Source organism: Saccostrea echinata, unplaced genomic scaffold (genome assembly GCF_033153115.1).
Source record: "Saccostrea echinata isolate AGI-Se365-2 ecotype Australia unplaced genomic scaffold, CSIRO_AGI_Sech_v1 ptg000042l, whole genome shotgun sequence".
Classification (NCBI taxonomy): domain Eukaryota; kingdom Metazoa; phylum Mollusca; class Bivalvia; order Ostreida; family Ostreidae; genus Saccostrea; species Saccostrea echinata.
In genome coordinates, this window is record NW_026889791.1 from 4,875,920 (window position 1) to 4,897,487 (window position 21,568).

General features: G+C 33.8%; 1 protein-coding gene across 1 annotated transcript in view; it reads left to right on the forward strand.

Moving 5' to 3' along the window:
- Positions 1-1,453: 1,453 nt before the first annotated feature.
- LOC133200984 (TAR DNA-binding protein 43-like) overlaps positions 1,454-21,568 on the forward strand; it is a 54,255-nt gene continuing 34,140 nt past the window's right edge. Inside the window, exon 1 of the mRNA XM_061336790.1 lies at positions 1,454-1,798. Within this exon, the coding sequence (XP_061192774.1) occupies positions 1,498-1,798 (301 nt within the window). The 5' untranslated portion in view covers positions 1,454-1,497. The remainder of the gene's footprint in view (positions 1,799-21,568) is intronic.

A 21,568-nucleotide genomic window follows, 5' to 3' on the forward strand; every position in this document is an offset into this window, starting at 1 on the left:
AAATATATAAGTTTGTATGATTCTAGTATTTTATTTCTTAATGTGTATTGTTAATGACTATATAAATAGTTCTATTTTCTCTGATTTTGTCACACTATAAGATAGCAAAAACAAAAACAACAACATACAAACAACAAATTGTGAGACGTAAATTTTACATTTTAAAAAATCTTTTTTTCAAGTAAGTAATAAACATTATGGATATAACCATAATAAACTTTACAAATTTTATGGCATCATATCGTATGGCATTATGTAGTGTTTCACTCTTTGGGTACGAGTCGGTTTGGGTACGACTTGGTTTGGGTACGAGTTGACTGTAAACCATTCAAACTACTGCTAATTTATTAGTCCGAAGTATCTGACGTTTTCCAGGCTTTTTTCACGATTTTGATATTTTACGTGCCAGGAAAACGTCAGAACCGGCGCCATTACAAAACCTGGAAATTCGCCGCCTCCAACTGGAGGCGGCATTCTCGGGTTGATTTTCGATACTTGCGAACCGAATTAAACAGTAAATGCTGAATCCACAACTTATTTATAGTACAATGTCTTTAGTACTCACCAACATCGTTTATATGGGTTTGTTTATGAAATATACAATCTGATGAAAACATCTTTCCAGACGGTCGAGTTTTCTTTTAATTTCGTGCATTTTAAAATCTTGCAAGACCAAATCGAAATGTGGAGTGATATTTTCTTTTCATCGATATTGGTGAGTACTAGAAGCATTGTGGTACTGATAAATAGTAAGTTAGGCATTTAATTCAGTTTGCAAGTATCGAAAATCAGCTCCGGTTGGAGACGATGAAATTTCCAGTTTTTGTAATGGCGCCGGTTCTGACCATGCTGACGTTTTCCTGGCACGTAAAATATCAAAATCGTGAAATAAAGCCTGGAAAACGTCAGATATTTCGGACTACTAATTTATCTACCGCTGTAACGCTATCTACCAAATATCAAGCTGCAGAACTGTATCTCTCCAAAAAACATTTTGACAGACTGGAGAAAAATTTACCAAGGTTATACATGTATTCCCAAAACGATAAATCTAAAGTATCATTACATTTAATATCAGCATTGAAAAATTTCGAAGAAATGATCATGATGATCAACTAAAGCAATCGGATCACCTCGCCCTTTTCCGTCGCAAGCTTTTTTCTAGCGTGCGACGGAAAACAGTGGAAAAGGGCGAGGTGATCCAATTGCAACTAAGGTTACAGAGTTATCTTTCTCAGATAAACACAATTATTTAAGAAAAAATATATTTGTTAATATTTTTTCCTTTCAAAGATAAAATTTTATATATTAAACCCACTATCTACCACAATAACCAGAAATATTTATGTTTTTAGAGGATTTTGGTAGTTTTATGGTGCCTTTCGGTAAATCAGGGGCATATCGGCATCGGGTGAAAGTACGCATGCGTATTCTAAAACCTCTCACAATATTCCCCCAATTGAACTGCTGACACTGGAAGGTTTTCAAAAGAAAATCATGTCAGAACAATATATTCAGGTCTCAGAAAGTGAAGGTTACGAGCCAGTAGAAATACCAAGCGAAGAGGACGGAACCCTTTTGCTGTCAACGTTATCGGCACAATTTCCAGGAGCCTGTGGTCTGAAGTACAGGAATCCACAATCTGGCAATTTCAGAGGCGTCAGGCTCAATGAAGGTTTCTTGTATCCTCCAGAGGGATCATGGGGAGATGTTATTTACGTGGTGGTATTCCCTAAAATACCTAGCGTCCCACAGGAACAAGAAGATAATCAGATTCACTACATACCTAGCATTTGTGGTGGGTATAATACCGGTGTTTCATGTAAATAGGTTGGGAGCAATTCCCTTCTTCAGTAACTGTTACACTAAAAGGAAATTGTCCCTCTTTTCAGTAATAAAAAGCATTATCGTATAAGGGTATTTCCACTCGTTTCCCCTCTATTCTCGTGTTTACTTTGAGGAAAAGATTAAGTGCAAGAATATTTTCACATATCCTCTAAAAATTTATACTCTATTATTAATAAGTGTATGTATGCTTAAAATTACAATAATGCTGAAAATAGTGATAAAATATTTCTACGATATAGATTTCTTAAGGAAGCCTATCGGTATTAAAATGTGAGATTGAATACGTTCAGCACTCGCTAACTAGTACATGAAATCATCATTCTTATTTCATTATACATCATTTCTTTCAAAGACATTGTAAAAATATTTTTTAAATACCACTGATTCTTTTACAGATGCAAATTATTTTAAATATTAAATTTTAAAAGATATTTTAGGCCATATAAATTTAAAATTTAGATTCTCATCCTAATTTGCTGAAAAATTGGGGCGGGTGGGCGGATTTTATTTTTTATTTTTTATAAATGAAAGTATCAACAACACATTCGTGTACACTTAATTTTTACATTATGTTAATGCCAATATGAATAGATTTTATTGTTTTCATATTCTTTTAAATATCTACAGAAGATTCTTGTTATAGAAAATTAAAATATTTATAGTTTTATTAACAAATAATCAAGTACACAGATCTATACAGCACAAGCCAAACAAAATGAGGTGCTGATCCTAATAAATTGCATATGCATATTTTCTCATCGGCCTTTCCCCAAATACCTTATAGTTTTACCAACAACTCCTTCTGTTCTGTGTGATATACAGATATCACAGATTTCCACTGTCCTCATACATTCAATCGTTCTTGAGACTCGACATGTTCGACATTAAATATATCATATTTGCAAATCAGGATTGTGTAAATCTGTAAAATATTCTACTGAAAAGCCTAGGCCTGAACAGGTTTAAGATTTAACATTTCCTTAGCACTGTTATTCTCTAAAGTCTTTGGATGATGTTTTATTTTTTAAATGCAAAATCACATCTAACTGGAGATCGTTATTTAAAACTTGACCATGTGCATTTTCTTCGTCTGCTTTTACTCAGTTAAAATCTCTTTAAAAACTTGCCCATACCAGTGATGGTATCTAGATGTGTTTATATGTTATTTTTGCTTTTCTGCCTTCTCATTACTGATAAATTATCTTTTCCTTACATATTTAAACTGCTTTTATTGCCGATATTTCTCCATTCTTCACATAGTTTTTTTTTGCTATAAATAGCGCCACGCGACTTTTAATACAGACGGGAGATAACTCTTAAATTTTGACCCAGATTCTTGCTGAATAAAAATACATGAAAATAATACGTTTGGCACCGAAAAAGCAAAATAAAAAACAACGGGGCGGGGCACTTTGAGAGGGGCGGGCGGGGATGAGAATCTAAAGATTAATTTTACCTGGCCTTATAGAGTGAATGCCGTAATAAGATTCCATACTTTTATATCATTTTTCAGCGGAGAAAATTAAAGTATTTTAAAACATGTAAAAGTTGTGGATTACTGTTGCATGTGAGTTTAAATTCCTATGCATGTTCAAAAGATGTCACTTCCATAAAGCTAAGCTCTGAAATATTCCATTTTTGAACAAATAATAATATACTTCCAAGTGAAAAATTCACATCTGTTGCAAGAATACTCACAATTTGTCTGATTAACTCTCAGGCGTAACAAAAAAATATGTTTGTTTACGGTTACCCGACCGACTCTATATTTAATCGCCGACCCAAATTTTTTTTCGTCGTAAAAATCCAGAAGTCACTCATCGGTCAGTTAAACTTTTACATGCATCTTAATCGGTCAACTGTTTGAAATCGAAAGTACTAGAAATAGACTATTTCTAGTACTTTCGAATAAATTATCACAATTTTTTCCCCAGGCTGTTTTTACATGGCGATACCGCCATGCATTCAAGATCTCCCGCCATGCATCAGACATTGCCGCTATGCTTCCCACTATGCATGAAATATTAATGGTATACATTTTTTTTAAAGAAGATGATTTACTTTGAATGTTATCAGTTATTAATCTATTAATAAAACAATTCAGATCACTAGAATCCTACAAACATGTTGCGTACCTGTGGTAAACTCGATGCAAATCACGGTATGGGGTATGATGCAATAGCTTTCAATTTATGTTTATTGCAATTTACTGGTATGTTATTAAACATTAAGTTTTTATTTGATTAAAATATTTATAACCATGAAAAATTAATTAATTGCTGTAAGATAGTATACACCGTGAAAGTAATACACTTGTTATTTTCCAACATTTCCAGGTCATTCTATAAATAGCATTTATGTTCCGACATCAAAAAGGATTCATTAGTTAAACACATAATTCTTAAACCATATTTAGCATAAATATATGCTTAAAATAAACATGTCCTATAAACATTATCATTGTTTATTTACTCTATGAACTATGGGCTAGTACTTCGGTCAAGCGCACATGCTTTAATACACAATGACCTACATTCAACAGCTTACGTTGAAAAACAAACATGTTGTCATTGGTGCTACAAAGTGTGCACCCTTTTTTGTTTAAAGATGACTGTAAAAGTAGGGACAGCCAAAAATGAAGTAAATTTAAAAAAGGGGGTCACTATAGGGCCTATTCAGTTTGTAGACAACAAGAATAAAACAGCACATAAAAAGACAGTGGCAAATTAGAGGACAATAAAAATACCCCCACCCTCCAAAAAAAGATGATTTGATCTATTTTTATAAAAAAGAAATCAATTGTTTATTTTTTTTTAAGTTAAATTGACAATTTATTTAAAATGTATTTATCATTTAAATTTAAAAAAAAAGTAAATGAATACTTGTAATGCATTTGTAATTTTCACTTATATATAGATTCAGATACATGTACAAGTAACTCAACCGAGACATGCTGCACGCCGTCAGTTCAGCAAAATTCCCCCATGCATTAAATTTTGTTTGGGGAAAACGCTAAATTGATTAGTCAGTGCAACAGGGAATTAAAGAATAAATACAAAACAGTTTTACCACTGTGTGGTAGCTGTAAGGCAGTTGACAAGAAATATTGTCTATCGCCCCTATGGCAAGCCCAAACAAAAGTAAAGCATCACACAATAGTAAAACTGTTTTGTATTTCAACCAATTCATGTGAATTTGTAAATAAAAAAATTCAATAAAATAAAAAAAAATTCCTACCTACCGACCCTATTTTTTTTCAGCATGTAACAGTAAACAAACATATTTTTTTGTTTGGCCTCATCATACTTTCATCTGCAGCACTACAGGATTGAAAATTTTTGTCAGCGAGGTTGTTGTAATAAAGTTTAAATGCATCACATTGCATTTTTCATGCACTTTTTATTAAATTGATAAACGGATTTCTTGCATTATTTTAAAAATATGATGAAAATTCCCTTATACAGTAATGTTTTTTATTACTGAAAAGGGGAGCAATTCCCTTTTAGCGTAACAGTTACTAAAGAAGGGAATTGTGCCCAACTTGTTAAGAAGTTATTCCGTATTCTTATTTTCACATTTCATCAAATGCTATTCGTAAACCTAACAATAAGCTAACTTTTTCATGGTAAGCTATTTTCAGAGCTTGCTTTATTTATTATAGCCCCGTTCCGAAGGAGAGGGCGGTATACTGTTTTACCCTTGGGTGTCTGTCTGTCTGTGTTTCCATGCATGTGTCTGTCGGTAATAAATTTTTTTTGTCGCAGTTTTCTCAGCAACTACTCATCACAGATGCTTGAAATTTTAGCACAATCTTTGTTAGGCATACCATATGGTGGGATTCATTTTTATTTGAATCGGATGTCAACTTCCTGTTTATCCGTACATCTGTCCGTACCAAATTTTCATCAGTTTTCACAGCAGCTGCTCAGCACAGATGCTTGAAATTTTAGCACAATCTTTGTTTATTATAGGCATGCCATATGGTGGGATTCATTTTTATTCGAATATGATTTCAACTTCCTGTTTATTCGTACATCTGTCCGTACCAAATTTTCATCAGTTTTCACAGCAGCTACTCAGCGCAGATGCTTGAAATTTTAGCACAATCTTTGTTTAGGCATGCCATATGGTGGGAGTCATTTTTGTATGAATTCAATTCGATATTGAATTTGAATTCAATGCAAATATTTACAAACAAGTCATTGAATATGCAACGGGTTCAAAGTCAGGACCTCATTCTGTATGCAATATTTGCTTACATAAAATTATCAATGAAATTTGAAACAAGTTAATTAGGCCAAATAAAAAAATATGTGTGGTTCCTGTTACCCGACCGTCCCTATTTTACATCCCTGACCCTAAACTTTTTTTGGCAATTTTCATGTATTTTTTTTTTAGGCGCATCGCTATCAGCGATGTAGCCTCATTGCTGACGACCCCCAATTCTTTCTTTCAATTATGCGGCGACAAAGGACTCCACAATATTGATTCTAAATACGCTATTGAAAATAGTGCAAATGTATATTGACGAGTTGGTGATATTCATTGTCTTTTTTAAATATCAAATAACATAAACTCTCACATATACCGAGGTTTATGTTTTTTATACGTTGAAAGCCAGAGAGAAAACAAAAAAGAAACAAACCCCCCAAAAGAGAGAAAACAACAACAAACAAACATGTGCGCTACGCGGAGTTAGATCTATTTGCATCACAACAGCTCGTACTTTAAATTATTAGGCCTTGTAAAGCGACATTGCTTGAACGAGTATCTGAGAAAAATATACAATAATTTTATTTTTCAAAACATCACTAACAATAGGAACAAGACGGTTGGCTTTTTTTTTATATAGAAATAGAAGGGATACTATTATTTTTTCACTCGATGAAACGAATAGTAAAATTTCCAAATGAATAAATGTTTGCAACTAGCGCCACCTTTCGGGGAAAAAATCCACGAGGGTGACATGAAATGGTGAAATGATCGGTTTTTAGTGAAATGTCGGTTGAATATGATTTAATGAAAGATAAAAAAAAAACTGCAATGTCTGTGGATTTCAATTTATAGGATTACCAATACCTTATAAACATAGACTTTTTGAGTTCAATCCCTACTGCCAAGGTTTTATAGAGCCAATTTTATCGAAAATATCGGAGGAAATCGGACGCCATTGACGGGTTTCATAATATACGGTATATCACGCCCGATTGTTTTTTTTTTTACTCACGTATTACATGTACATGTATTTATATGAACATTTCGTGTATCCCACTATGGTTTACGTATTATGCCATTTTGATTGAGAAAACTAGTCTAAGACAAAGTATCGATATTAAAAAAGTGCACATAATGAAAGAAACTTTTTAAAAAATTCAGATATGATATTATATAGAATTATTCAATAATCATTCCTTTCTAAATTCTCATTCATTATTTCATCTTCCTACTATGACAATAACAAGAGAATAAAAACAAAAAAAAATATAATTAAAAACATCAATTATAATTCATTGGTATTTAAATTAATTTATAATTGCATTCATGCAATTATAAATTAAATTTAAATATCAATGAATTATAAATGATATATCAGACTATCTTTTAAAAAAAAATGTTTGTTTGAACTCTCCCAATCGACTGGCTCAAAATGCCAAGACTCAAAACGTATTTTAACCTCAAAGAAAAGATATTTTAGATTTTATTTTTATTCTTGATTTTCCCTCAACATGTACTAAGTTGAATTTTACTGAGATTTTATTTGTTTAGTTTTCTGTCTTCAATGCGATGCGCCTCTCAGGCCTTCAAGCCTTTGATTTTGAATTTTCTCCTATTTCCGTCATCGACCCTGGTATTAGTTTTAGTTTCAGCAATGGCGACCTCCTTGCAAAACATCGTTTCAAAACGTAGTGCAAGTGTTTAATAGTGTCAAGTCCAAAGCAAGCTAGCATGGCACAGTAGCATGCCTTTTTTTCTGCACCATGTTTTTTTCTTTTGTTTTTTGCTAGCCAAAATTAAATAAATTTATATGCCTAACCGTGGCGATATTCACTAATAGTTGCTCAGTTTAACCAGCACATGCTGATTAGCACCTTTGTTTATTTAAGAACCATCTATACACTGCATACTAAAGAGTTCTAATTCCATGGTATTTTTATGCAGTTAAAGTGATCTGCCCTTAGATATAAAATGAAACAAATTGAAATCTAAATTTATTATTCAATTTTTTTATCAATTCAAACATTATAAACATTCCATTTGGCCTAGATGAATTAATTGAATGCTTTATTTGCATGCATTTTTGCCATTTTAGTAAGCAATCAGTGATTTCAGTTCACCAAAACTTCTTTGTCTTTGAATATTTTTCCTGGGGATAAATGGCAGGTACTTAAATTATGTTGAAAAGTAAATAGATAAACTCCATATTTACATGATTTATATCCTTATATGATATAATTTTCTCAGAGCCTTAAAAAACATTTTCCATTGGTGTATAGAGGGTCCTGAATGCACACAAAGGTGTGAAGTCAGGATAGGAAACCACTTCTTGCTTGAACGCACACAGACAGCTGGCCAGGTAACATGGCTTTGGGAGTTAGGGGGAAGATAACATGAGAATTAAAACATCATTTGATTGCATTGATTACGCAAGAATTAGCTCAATATATAAGATAGATTAACTTGTAAATTATTAAATAATTTATATCAGGATCGTTTCTTATAAACCGAAAGTAGAAAAAAACAGTTGATGAGGAAAAGTGACAAACAAGACTGCTGATTTTACCTGAATAAAGTCAACTTACATAGTACCAATATACATGTATGTGAGAAATGAGCTTGGAAGTATGAAGTCCTCAATGATCGAGGCAAAAAGTTTTCACTGTAGGATTTTTAAAATTTTAACAATATTAAATATTTATAATTTTCACACACATGAATAATTCTATGTCACCTAGCTTGCTTATATGGTTTATTTTGTTATATTTACATTTCCAATAAATTTCCCCTATGATTCTTTACAAAATAGGATACAGTTTATTTTCTCATGAACTACCATGAATGGGCATGAATATCTCCATTGTTATGTCATAATACCTTACTTGATGTCAAAACTATAGTGCAAACTGTTTTGCTTTAAAAATGACAGTTGAATGGTGTTATTTGTGGCAAATCATCAGAAAAATAATGTAAATATAAGAAATGAATTTAATTTTTGAAAATTTGTGAGGTACATGAACTACAACGGTTCACGCCGGCATATTTATCATGAAGCCCTGACGAGCTCCATGAAATATGCCAAGGTGAAGCGTTGTAGTTCATGCCCTCATGATTCTTCAAAAATTAAATTCATTTCTTAATTACACATTATACTGTACAAAGAGGTGTCACTTTCCTCTAACAGCTCTTAGCAGCATTCTATGTCCATTTTCTATTTTAATGTTCTGAAACTGAAACTGATTTATTTTTATTAAACGCCTATTTTTACATAAACGTTTTCAATTGTGTTGTACAATAAAACTGTAAAATATTTAAAAAAAAAAAAAAAAAAAAAAAAAAATATATATATATATATATATATATATATATATATATATATATATATATATATATATATATATATATATTAGGGATGTCAAATCAGTCAATTTTTTATAATCGGTTACTCGGACGTTTTTCCGATCGAGTACCCGGGTACTCGGTAAAAATGTAAATACAAGTGTGTTAATTTTCTTGAGCCCTGTTAAATTCCGTTAAACCCCAAAGCTGTTTTTATCACGTTTATAAATGTATATAAACATCAATTTCAATGTAAATGCTTTTTGGTACTAAATGTATTTATCAAATAAACACAAAAGACACAATTAATACATCAAAAATTACAAATGGTTTACGGTTCTTGTTTAGGATCTATTTCATCAAAAGGAGGACAATCTGTTACGCAGGTTTGTTATTATTAGACTAGCCAAAGAGAAGGAATGGATGTTGTCGGGATTGCTAGTCTAATATTCTGGTAAGTTTAGTGTATACGGGGGGAAACAATTTCATATGTTGATTGTTTCCCCCGTAGACACTAAACTTACTACGCAAACTGACTTTCAACATTTATTTTGAATCTTTAGTTATTTCTAAATATTTCTTCACTTTTGAAGTGGGTAGCGACATTTCTATGCATGTCCGATTTCGCTGCGTATATTAACTAAATAATTTAAAAATGATTTAAAGATAATAGACCATCGATGTTCACTGTAAACAATCAATGAAGCCATCCAAAAATTAAGGACCACAACAGGTGAGAACAGCTGGGTGATTGATCACTAATTACTGTATATACACAGCCACAGGCGATAATGGGTGTTTTACTGGAGTAGAAGACTATACGCTATAATTACCGTATGCATATTTAAGTTAATTTTTGATAAAAATAAGTACTTTGAAATAAGAAAAAATACACATCCGAGTAACCGAGTACCATCTTTAGTATTCAATACTCGGACGTTCGATCGAGTACCCGGTTAACCGGGTACTCGTTGACATCCCTTTCATATATGTATATGTATATATATATATATAAATATATATATAAAATATAATATACAAATGTACATGTAGAGTCATAATTAAAATAAAGCATCAAAGTCACAAAAGAAGTAAGTTTTTAAGTTGTTTTTGAAATATCATCAATAGATTTTGATTGCTTAATATGCAAATTAAGGTAGTTCGTTCCACAAATTTGGTCTGATGGTACTAAAACTCTTGTCACTGAAAGTTTTTCTTTTATTAAATGGGACTGTAACAGCTTTCGGAATTTTGGGAAAAATGCAATTTTTGATCTGAAGTTCATTTTGACAAAAGTTCAATTAAATATTCTGGTGCTTGGCCCAGGCATGGGCACAATTACTGAAAAATGTAATCGATTAATAATCGATTACGTAGAGGAATTTTGTGTAATCAATTACTAATCGATTACACTTATTTTTGTCCTGTAATCTATTGTAATCAATTACTTTGGAAGATGTAAATGATTAATAATCAATTAATTCTAAGTTTTTATCCCTTCAAATATCAAAGCAATATTTAAATGTTTTTGTTTTGAACATATTTTATTGTATAATTAACACAAAGGGAGTGGCTACAAGTTCTAACAACTTAAGCCTAGATAAATAAATAGTGTGTTTCCGTGGGTTTCCCGACTGACCCAAAAATATATGAACCGACCCTAAAAAATTTATCCGCAGATATCTTTCCAGGAGTTAACTATTCCAGTTTCACTATTAGAAATCCTATAATTTCAATCACTTCTGTGTTTCAGAAAATGCATATCCTATACACATTAATCAGAAATGTTTTGACAGCGATTTCCCCGGGGAAAAATGGTAGTGTGCTTGCCAATAAAATATTAAAATAAAATAAAATGTTTTCCCTACCTACCTACCCTATTTTTTCTCAGGTTGGAATAGGAAACACACTATTTATTTATCTTGGCCTTAGGAAACCTTTCCCTGTAATATATACAATACTTATAATGATTGTGGAACAAATTTAAATGTTAAATGATAATGTTGATGATATCCACTGAAGTTTGAATGTGTTCCTGCAGTTTTAGTGCAGATTCTTTTAAGGTTTTATTCTTGTTTAATTTCATATTTTAGACCTAACATTCTCACTAAATGCCCAAATGTGGGATTTTCTGTCATGAAAAGTGGAGACATATTGGTTGCAGAAATTATTAAATATTCTACTATGAATTAGAAGAATTTGGCCTGCCCGCATGTTGACAGTACAAATAAAACATTCCTGTGTCTTTTTTTTTTTTTTTTAAAAAATAAGTAAATTATAACTCTGAGTAATAAACATGTAAATCAAATGTGCCTTTAAGTAAAACCAATAACACAATTTCATTCTGTATTGAAATTAGTGTTTTGAGCGCTATTAATTAATTGTTTTAATAATATTGTTTGTCTTCAATGGAACTATCCATTATTAAATTTTATTGTCTTCAATGGAAGTATCAATTATAAAAGTTAAACACTAGATAGTTCACAGTTTACACCTCATTATCTGCAAGTCAGGGATGTCTCAGTCAATTAATTAGTCAAGATAAGCAAACACAGTGACACTTACCTCCTCTCTTAAAAATACAGACACATATAACCTCTCACTAACAAAAAGAGCAACCTTACAATTTTGAATGAAAGCATGAGAATGATTTTGCAAATTTTTAAGTTACTTACTAAAACATTGTTTAAACATTTTCAGAAATGAATAAGTATTTCCATCTTCTTTTTTTAAAAGTACAGTGTAGTTTATATATACTAAATCTTTTACATTAAACACAGCAATTTAAATCTTTTTTTGCTATTTATAATTTTCTAATACAAGACCAAGTTTTTCAACATATGAAATATGAAAAAAGACATGTAGCAAGAGGACAGTGGGACAAAAGTTAAATGCACACAAAACATCTTTATATTTTATTAATAAATGGTTGAAATACACTTCTACATTTTTTAATACTAGACCAGTATGCCTATAATTCAAATTTTATTGAGAACATTTATTAACATGATAATAAAAGTTTAGGAAATCAAAACATATCACTAGGTGGTTAGTATTTGATATTTATCATGTTTATAATTCTCCAAAATAACATTCATTTATGTATAAAGTAATTGAAAGTAATTGAAAAAGTAATCGTAATTACACAGAAAATTTTAGCTGTAATCGATTAAATTACGATTACAAGTAATCGAAAATCTCTTCAATTACAGATTACTGTCAATTACCTGAAAAAAAGTAATCATTACAATCGATTACAATTACTTGATTACAATTACCCCATCCCTGGCTTGGCCCACTGAACAGTTATACATAAATGTCAAAATTTTGAATGATATCCTAGATTTGATAGGTAGCCAGTGGAGATCAAAGAGAGCTTCTTTCGAACTGTCAAATTTCCTCCGATTTAATACCAACTTGGCACACATATTCTGAATTTGTTGCATTTTTAGCTCACCTCAACGAAGTCAAGATGAGCTTATGCTATACCCCTGGCGTCGGTGTTAGCGTTGGTGTCCCGGTGAAAGTTTTAGGAGCAAGTCCATTCCCAAGTAATTATAAGCCCTACCTGGACCAAACTTGCATGGATGATACATCTAGGGATGGACACTACCACACTTGCTTCGGATGCTGAATCTGACCTAGATTTTCCAGATTAGTGAATTTTAGCCATATTTTAATCAAATTAGCATGGATGATGTATCTTAGGATGGACACTCTTAGACTTGTTTTGGATTCTGAATCTGACCTACATTTTCCAGATGAGTGACCAGGGTAATGTTTTTGGAGTAGCTATATAATATTATGGCATGTCATGATTAAACTGGCATGGATGATGCATCTAAGAATGAAAACTTCCAGACTTGCTTTGGATGTTGAAACTGACCAAAATTTTCTTGATTAGTAAACAGGTAAAGTTTTTTTGAGCAGGTCTCTGTGCGGATTACTTTCCAAGTAACTATGAGTCCTTCTTAAACCAAACTTGTATGGATATTGATCTTGGGATGAACACTAACTAGAAGAAATATGATGTGAGATTTGCCTTACTTATAGATAACCTTCGTCGAGGTGAGCTTCGTAATCTTTGATTACCTATGTTACTTATTTCGCATTGTGCATATGGATTTTAAAAAAAGGATGTTCAACCCGAACTTTTTTCTGTTTACCAAATAAAGTAACATTGCAATAGTCTAAATGGGAAATAACTAATGATAAAACCAAAATTTCCGTAGCTTCCTTTGTTAAATATTTGCAAATACATTTCATCCTTAGACAATTTAACATTGCTGTACGACATTTCCTGTTTACATGTTCTTTGAGATTGTTTTAAATTTATTACTGAATAAAATAAGAATTACTCTGGATAAAAGTCATTAATTTCATTTGTAAATATGATTTAATAAATGATGTTCACTTCAAACTTTTATTCTGTTTACCAAAATAAGAAAAAAAAATTATATCAAATTTATTTGTGTTTCTATTATCTTTGATTTAAAAATATTTTTAGCTCACCTCGACGAAGTCGAGATGAGCTTATGCTATACCCCCGGCGTCGGCGTCGGCGTCGGCGTTAGCGTCGGCGTCCCAGGTTAAAGTTTTAGGAGCAAGTCCCATTCCCAAGTAACTATAAGCCCTACCTGGACCAAACTTGCATGGATGATGCACCAAGGGATGGACACTACCAAACTTGCTTCGGATGCTGGATCTGACCTAGATTTTCCAGATGAGTGACCAGGTTAAAGTTTTAGGAGCAGGTCCATTCCCAAGTAACTATAAGCCCTACCTGGATCAAACTTGCATAGATGATGCATCTAGGGATGGACACTACCACACTTACTTCGGATGCTGGATCTGACCTAGATTTTCCGGATGAGTGACCAGATTAAAGTTTTAGGAGCAGGTCCATTCCCAAGTAACTATAAGCCCTACCTGGACCAAACTTGCATGGATGATGCATCTAGGGATGGACACTACCACACTTGCTTCGGATGCTGGATCTGACCTAGATTTTCCGGATGAGTGACCAGGTTAAAGTTTTAGGAGCAGGTCCATTCCCAAGTAACTATAAGCCCTACATTGACCAAACTTGCATGGATGATGCATCTAGGGATGGACACTACCACACTTGCTTCGGATGCTGGATCTGACCTAGATTTTCTAGATGAGTGACCAGGTTAAATTTTAGGAGCAGGTCCATTCCCAAGTAACTAAAAGCCCTACCTGGACCAAACTTGCATGGATGATGCATCTAGGGATGGACACTACCACACTTGCTTCGGATGCTGGATCTGACCTAGATTTTCCGGATGAGTGACCAGGTTAAAGTTTTAGGAGCAGGTCCATTCCCAAGTAACTATAAGCCCTACATTGACCAAACTTGCATGGGTGATGCATCTAGGGATGGACACTACCACACTTGCTTCGGATGCTGGATCTGACCTAGATTTTCCGGATGAGTGACCAGGTTAAAGTTTTAGGAGCAGGTCCATTCCCAAGAAACTATAAGCCCTACCTTGACCAAACTTGCATGGATGATGCATCTAGGGATGGACACTACCACACTTGCTTCGGATGCTGGATCTGACCTAGATTTTCCGGATGAGTGACCAGGTTAAAGTTTTAGGAGCAGGTCCATTCCCAAGTAACTATAAGCCCTACATTGACCAAACTTGCATGGGTGATGCATCTAGGGATGGACACTACCACACTTGCTTCGGATGCTGGATCTGACCTAGATTTTCCGGATGAGTGACCAGGTTAAAGTTTTAGGAGCAGGTCCATTCCCAAGAAACTATAAGCCCTACCTTGACCAAACTTGCATGGATGATGCATCTAGGGATGGACTTGGCCACACTTACTTCGAATGCTGGATCTGACCTAGATTTTCCGGATGAGTGACCAGGTTAAAGTTTTAGGAGCAGGTCCATTCCCAAGTAACTATAAGCCCTACCTGGACCAAACTTGCATGGATGATGCATCTAGGGATGGACACTACCACACTTGCTTCGGATGCTGGATCTGACCTAGATTTTCCAGATGAGTGACCAGGTTAAATTTAAGGAGCAGGTCCATTCCCAAGTAACTAAAAGCCCTACCCGGACCAAACTTGCATGGATGATGCATCCAGGGATGGACACTACCACACTTGCTTCGGATGCTGGATCTGACCTAGATTTTCCACATGAGTGAATTTTAGCCATATTTTAACCAAATTAGCATGGATGATGTATCTAGGGATGGACACTTCCAGACTTGCCTTGGATTCTGAATCTGACGTACATTTTCCAGATGAGTGACCAGGGTAATTTTTTTGGAGTAGCTATATAATATTATGGCCTGTTATGATTAAACTTGCATAGATGGTGCATCTAAGGATGAAAACTTCCAGACTTGGTTTGGATGTTGGAACTGACCAAAATTTTCTTGATTACTTAACAGGTCAAAAGTTTTTTGAGCAGGTCTATAATTAAATCAAACTTGCATGGACATTGATCTTGGGATATACCCTAACTAGAAAAAAAATATGATGTGAAATTTGCCTTACATGTAGATAACATTCGCCGAGGTGAGCTTCGTAATCTTTGATTACCTATGTTTTTGATATTCATAACTAGGGTACCCCCTACCAATGTTGACTAGTATATTATTACACTACATCTATTAAAAGCTACTTGCAGAGCAGTGATAGGTATTATTTAGAAAAAATTTGAAAATCATTTTGTAAAAAAAGAAGAATCCCTACCTACCTACCCTAATTTTTTTGGAGGTGTAACTGGAATCACACATATTTTTTTGTTTGGCCTTATATAGTTCGATGAGGCATAAGAAATTATTGAAATACCAGCACATTCCAAGATATAAAAGGATTGCAATATAATCCTCCCCGAAAAGCCTATTGGGTCATTAAACACAATAAGAATCAGAGTGATATGCTCTCCTCTTAACTAATTTAATAATCTGTATAACAGATGTGCAGATAGGCTCCTGGTGATGGCAGATTTGCAGCTAATTAATAAACTATCAAAATCATAAAACAAACTTGTATATATCACACCGCTGAAACACTAGATTAGTGTCAGAGTCAAGTGATTTGAGGTACATGGCTGATGGTAGCCACTTATTTTGAAATAGTTATAATGTTGTGTAATCTTTTAGAACTTTATGGTAGACTTTCTTTTAGGGCTGAAACGATACGCCCCCTCCACAATATGGTACGTATCGCGATACTTGTGTCACAATTCAATACTTTCAATACGATACATTTTAAAAAAGAAACAAATCATAAGGTTAAAGATAGGGTTGGATACCAGTACTCGGTACCAATACCATACCAAATAGTTACTTCAAAAATACCGGTAAAATACCGTTTCATTTAATACAGGTACTAATAACGGTATTCATTAATCTTTAAAACATTTTAATACATTCAAAATGATTTGTAAGAAACGATTCCAAACTTGCTAAAATCAAATTCTTCGCGCATTGAAAGGGTAGGCTAATGAAAGAAATGGATGTTTAGTACCATACTTGCTTTCGACTGCCAATATTCATGGTAAATTAATACGTATACTTAAAAAAAAATTGAAATACATTCACATTAATCATGTTTTGATTTTATTAATAAAGACTGATAATAAATGTAAACTGAAAAGGTAAAATGTCGCAAAAATGTGATGTGCATCTCTATCCATTTTCTAATGTTTCGTCATTTAGAGCGACCAAACAAAATGGGTCCTGGCAACCGATTGAAGCGGTCAGCCCATTTATCATTATGTATGTAGTCAAATTAATTTGTTTGAGATTCAATTTATTTGTTTTATTGATCATTTATTAAAAGGTTGAAATATAAACATAGTTTGTAAGCTCATTTTCGATCATAACATTGAAGGGTTGGTGATTGGTGAAAGCACATTTATTATAAAATGAACCATCTGTCTCATTCATCAACATATAGTACTGTATCGTTAGAAATACCATATCGTTTCAAAAATATCGGTATGGTATCTTACCATTTCATCCTTAACGGTATCCAACCCTAGTTAAAGAAAACGTATTCAGATTTCAAAAGGCAAGTGAAAGGTGGTGATGCAGTATAGAACACTACTTGTGCTTCTGTAGATTAAAAGAGCACTTTGTTCGTGTCAGTACTAGCAGTGGCAGCCTGCTCTGAAACTTTCTCCGTTGCAATTTCTCCCTCGTGTGTGTTAAACTATTAAAATGAGGTTGAACCCGAACTATTTTAAGGAGTAACCAAACCCGATTATATAAAAAACGTACCGAACCGAAAATCAAGATAGTGAATCGACCATTGAACCGAACAGTAATATTGAACAATATTGATATTTTGGTGAATCGTTTCAGCCCTACTTTCTTTACTGATATGCCATCTGTGCCCATAATTGGAATAAACTTATCTATATACAGGTGACTCTCGATGGCTCGAACTCCGATCTCTCGAAGTTCTCGATCTCTCGAAGTGAACCTCCGGTCCCGTTTTTTTCCTCTATATAACTAAGCAAATTTACTTCCGATCTCTCGAACTTCCAATCTCTCAAAGTTCTCTATCTCTCAAACCAAGAACTGGGTCCCGTTACACACATTTCATTGTGTTTTACTCTCTATCCCTCGAAGTTTTGATTGCGCATGTGTACACGCCAATCAAGCGTAAAATTATTGCAGCTTGGACTTACCTAGATAACAGTGAACGCCTGGGGCTGGCATGGAGGTGTTAATTCGGTGTTTACATAGATGACACTATACCTGTGAGCATCCGAGTGTTGATATTAATAATTAATTGGTTATAATTGGTAAATTATAAACGAATTGATTCACAACTTATTTTTGCAGCGCGACAAAAAATTTTAGAAAATAATTTAAGAGGCGTGTCAATAATTTTCCATAGATTATGAAGTAATTATGAGTGTACATAAACCCAGTATGACAAACATTGCACAAGAAATCCTATCTCAAGAATTAAATTCCGATTTAATACCAGAAATCTGGTAAAGTACCCGATCAGGCCCGGGGGTTAGCCACACCGACAATTGCTATTCAGGTTTTATGTAATCATGAAATGAGAACAAATAAATATTGAAACTTAAAGAGATCGTTTTATTTATTCAAATTACGATCATTGTTGTTGAAATCAAGTGAACTACCTGTAAAATACGAATGAAAACGTGCAATGCTATTATCAACATATACTTCCGGTATTCATAATAGTAGAACAATGATGATCAGAACTGAAAATTCCGGATTTTATTCACTTTCTATCTCTCGAACCCCTTGATCTCTCGAACTTTTCTTGCGGTCCCTTGAACTTCGAGAGATCGAGAGTCACCTGTAATAAATAATATTATAATTATATATTTAGCATGTTTAGTATAAAATCACTATATGATAAATAGGGTTGGATACCGTTAAGCAGTTTTCGACACTAACTTTTTTACCTTGGTGGACCACAGGTCCTCTTGTCAAAAATTATTGGTGAACCTTCTCAAATTCTGGTGGACCTTCATAAATGTTTGAATTCTTTACACAAGGCTTGAAACTAACTTATGTACCCAGTCCAGTCAGACTAATAAAGTTTAAGTTTAACCAGTCAACTGAAACAAATCAATTAGTCAGGAGATTTTCAGCAATATTCTTTCATATATTTTTAATATTTTAAAAAAGAACACAACCTACATCTTCAAACAATTTATTTTAATATCATTTATTTACAGTGGTAAAAACCAGCATTTATTTTCCTTTCAACGGTAGATAAAATTTAAAATCCCAATAAATAAGTTGTACATATAAAGAAGTGAATTTTTCATGTATCTATGGCTAGAACAATTTTTTACTACGATGCAAAATGACAAAAGTATATGTATTTATTAATATTTTTTAAATTATTATTTAGTCAAATAAACTGCCATCATTTGATTTTTTTTTGTGATTTAATGTATAGCAGAAAAAAAGAAACTGCAGATAACGTGTTCATAAAATATAAATCATGCCTGTTTGAAGATCTAAAAATAATAAACAATGCATAAATGCAGCTGTCAATCAATTTTAATTATCTCCAAACCTGGCCATCAGTGTGCGTTCAGGCGTGAAGTGATTTCCTGTTACCCTGTGTACATTTTCACACCTTTCGTGCATTAAATAAACAAAGGACAGACTGACTAATTTGGGACGAATTTTACATGCTTCTTTTTCAAAGTCCGTGTTGAATGTTCTTGCGTCTCAATGTTATTGTAGTCATCAATATTACAAGTAAAATATATATTCAGCTAAATATTTAGCTAAAACAAATTTTACCATTTATTTATTGTAAAATACAAGATAGATGAATTAATCGTTTGATTTTCAGATGTCGATTTATAGAAAAAAACGGAATTTTACTGTGTATTTTTAGGTCACCTGAGTCACTCAGGTGACCTATTGCTATCCGTTTTTGTCCGTCGTCGTGCGTCGTGCAATGTGCGTTAACATTTGAACATTTTTAGCTTCTTCTCTGAAACCGCTCAACCAATTTCAACTAAATTTGGCATATAGCATCTATGGGTGAAGGGGAACAAAAATTGTGAATTTCATGGTCCCTGCCCCCCTGGGGCCTGAGGGGTGGGGCTAAAACCACCAAAATTAATGCAATCTTTAAAAATCTTCTTCTTTACTCCTGGACATCAAGCAGTCAAACTGTTGGCATCATTGTGATAAGCATTGAGTCCTCTACCAAAATTGTGAAATTCATGGCCCCAGGGTCAGGGGTTCTGGTGCTAGGGCGGGGCTATATAGATCATATAGTGAAAGTGCATTATTTCTTTGAAAATCTTCTTCTCTGCTCCTGGGTATTAAATAAACTAACTAAGTATATAGTTATGATGAGTAAGAGTGACTCTTCCAAAATTGTGAAATTCATGGCCCCAGGGGCAGGGGTTCTGGTGTTAGGGTGGGGCTCTATTGATTATATAGTGAAAATGCATTAGTTCTTTGAAAATCTTCTTCTCTGCTCCTGGGTATTAAATAAACTAACTAAGTATATAGTTATAATGAGTAAGAGTGCCTTTTTCAAAATTGTGAAATTCATGGCCCCAGGGGCAGGGGTTCTGGTGTTAGGGGGGGGCTCTTGATTATATAGTGAAAATGCATTAATTCATTGAAAATCTTCTTCTCTGCTCCTGGGTATTAAATAAACTAACTAAGTACATAGTTAGGATGAGCAAGAGTGCCTCTTCCAAAATTGTGAAATTCATGGCCCCTGGGTCAGGGGTTCTGGTGTTAGGGCAGGGCTCTATTGATTATATAGTGAAAATGCATTAATCCTTTGAAAATCTTCTTCTCTGCTCCTGGGTATTAAATTCAGTAACTAAGTACATAGTTATGATGAGCAAGAGTGCCTCTTTCAAAATTGTGAATTTCATGGCCCCTGGGTTAGGGGTTCTGGTGTTAGGGTGGGGCTCTATTAATTATATAGTGAAAATGCATTAATCCTTTGAAAATCTTCTTCTCTACTCCTGGGTATTATTGAAACACATTAAATACATAGTTATGATAATCAAGGATGCCTCTTTCAAAATTGTGAAATTCGTGGCCCCTGGATCAGGGGTTCTGGTGTTAGGGCGGGGCTCTATTGATTATAAAGTGAAAATGTTTTAATTCTTTAAAAATCTTTTTCTCTGCACCTGGGTATTATTTAAACAAACTGAGTACATTGTTATGATAAGCAATGATGCCTCTTCCAAAATTGTGAAATTCATGGCCCCGGAGACAGGAGTTCTGGTGCTAGGGCGGGGCTATATAGATCCTATAGTGAAGGTGAATTATTTCTTTGAAAATCTTCTTCTCTGCCCCTGGGTATTGCTTAAACAGGCTAAAGTACATTGTTATGATACACAAGGATGCCTCCACGGTAGCTCAGTCGGTAGAGCGCTCGCTCCGTGATCGGGAGGTCGTGAGTTCGAATCTCGGCCGCGACTGACCTAAGTCGATAAAAAATGGGTAGCAACTGTTCCTTCGCCATGCGCTCGGCACTTTGAAGTGAAAGTTGCGGGTCCTTCGGATGAGACCTTAAAAACCGAGGCCCCGTGTCACGGCAGGCGTTGGCACGATAAAGATCCCTCACTGCTCAATGGCCCTGAGTGTCGAGTAAAGGTCAAAATTTGAAGCCCTTCACCGGTAT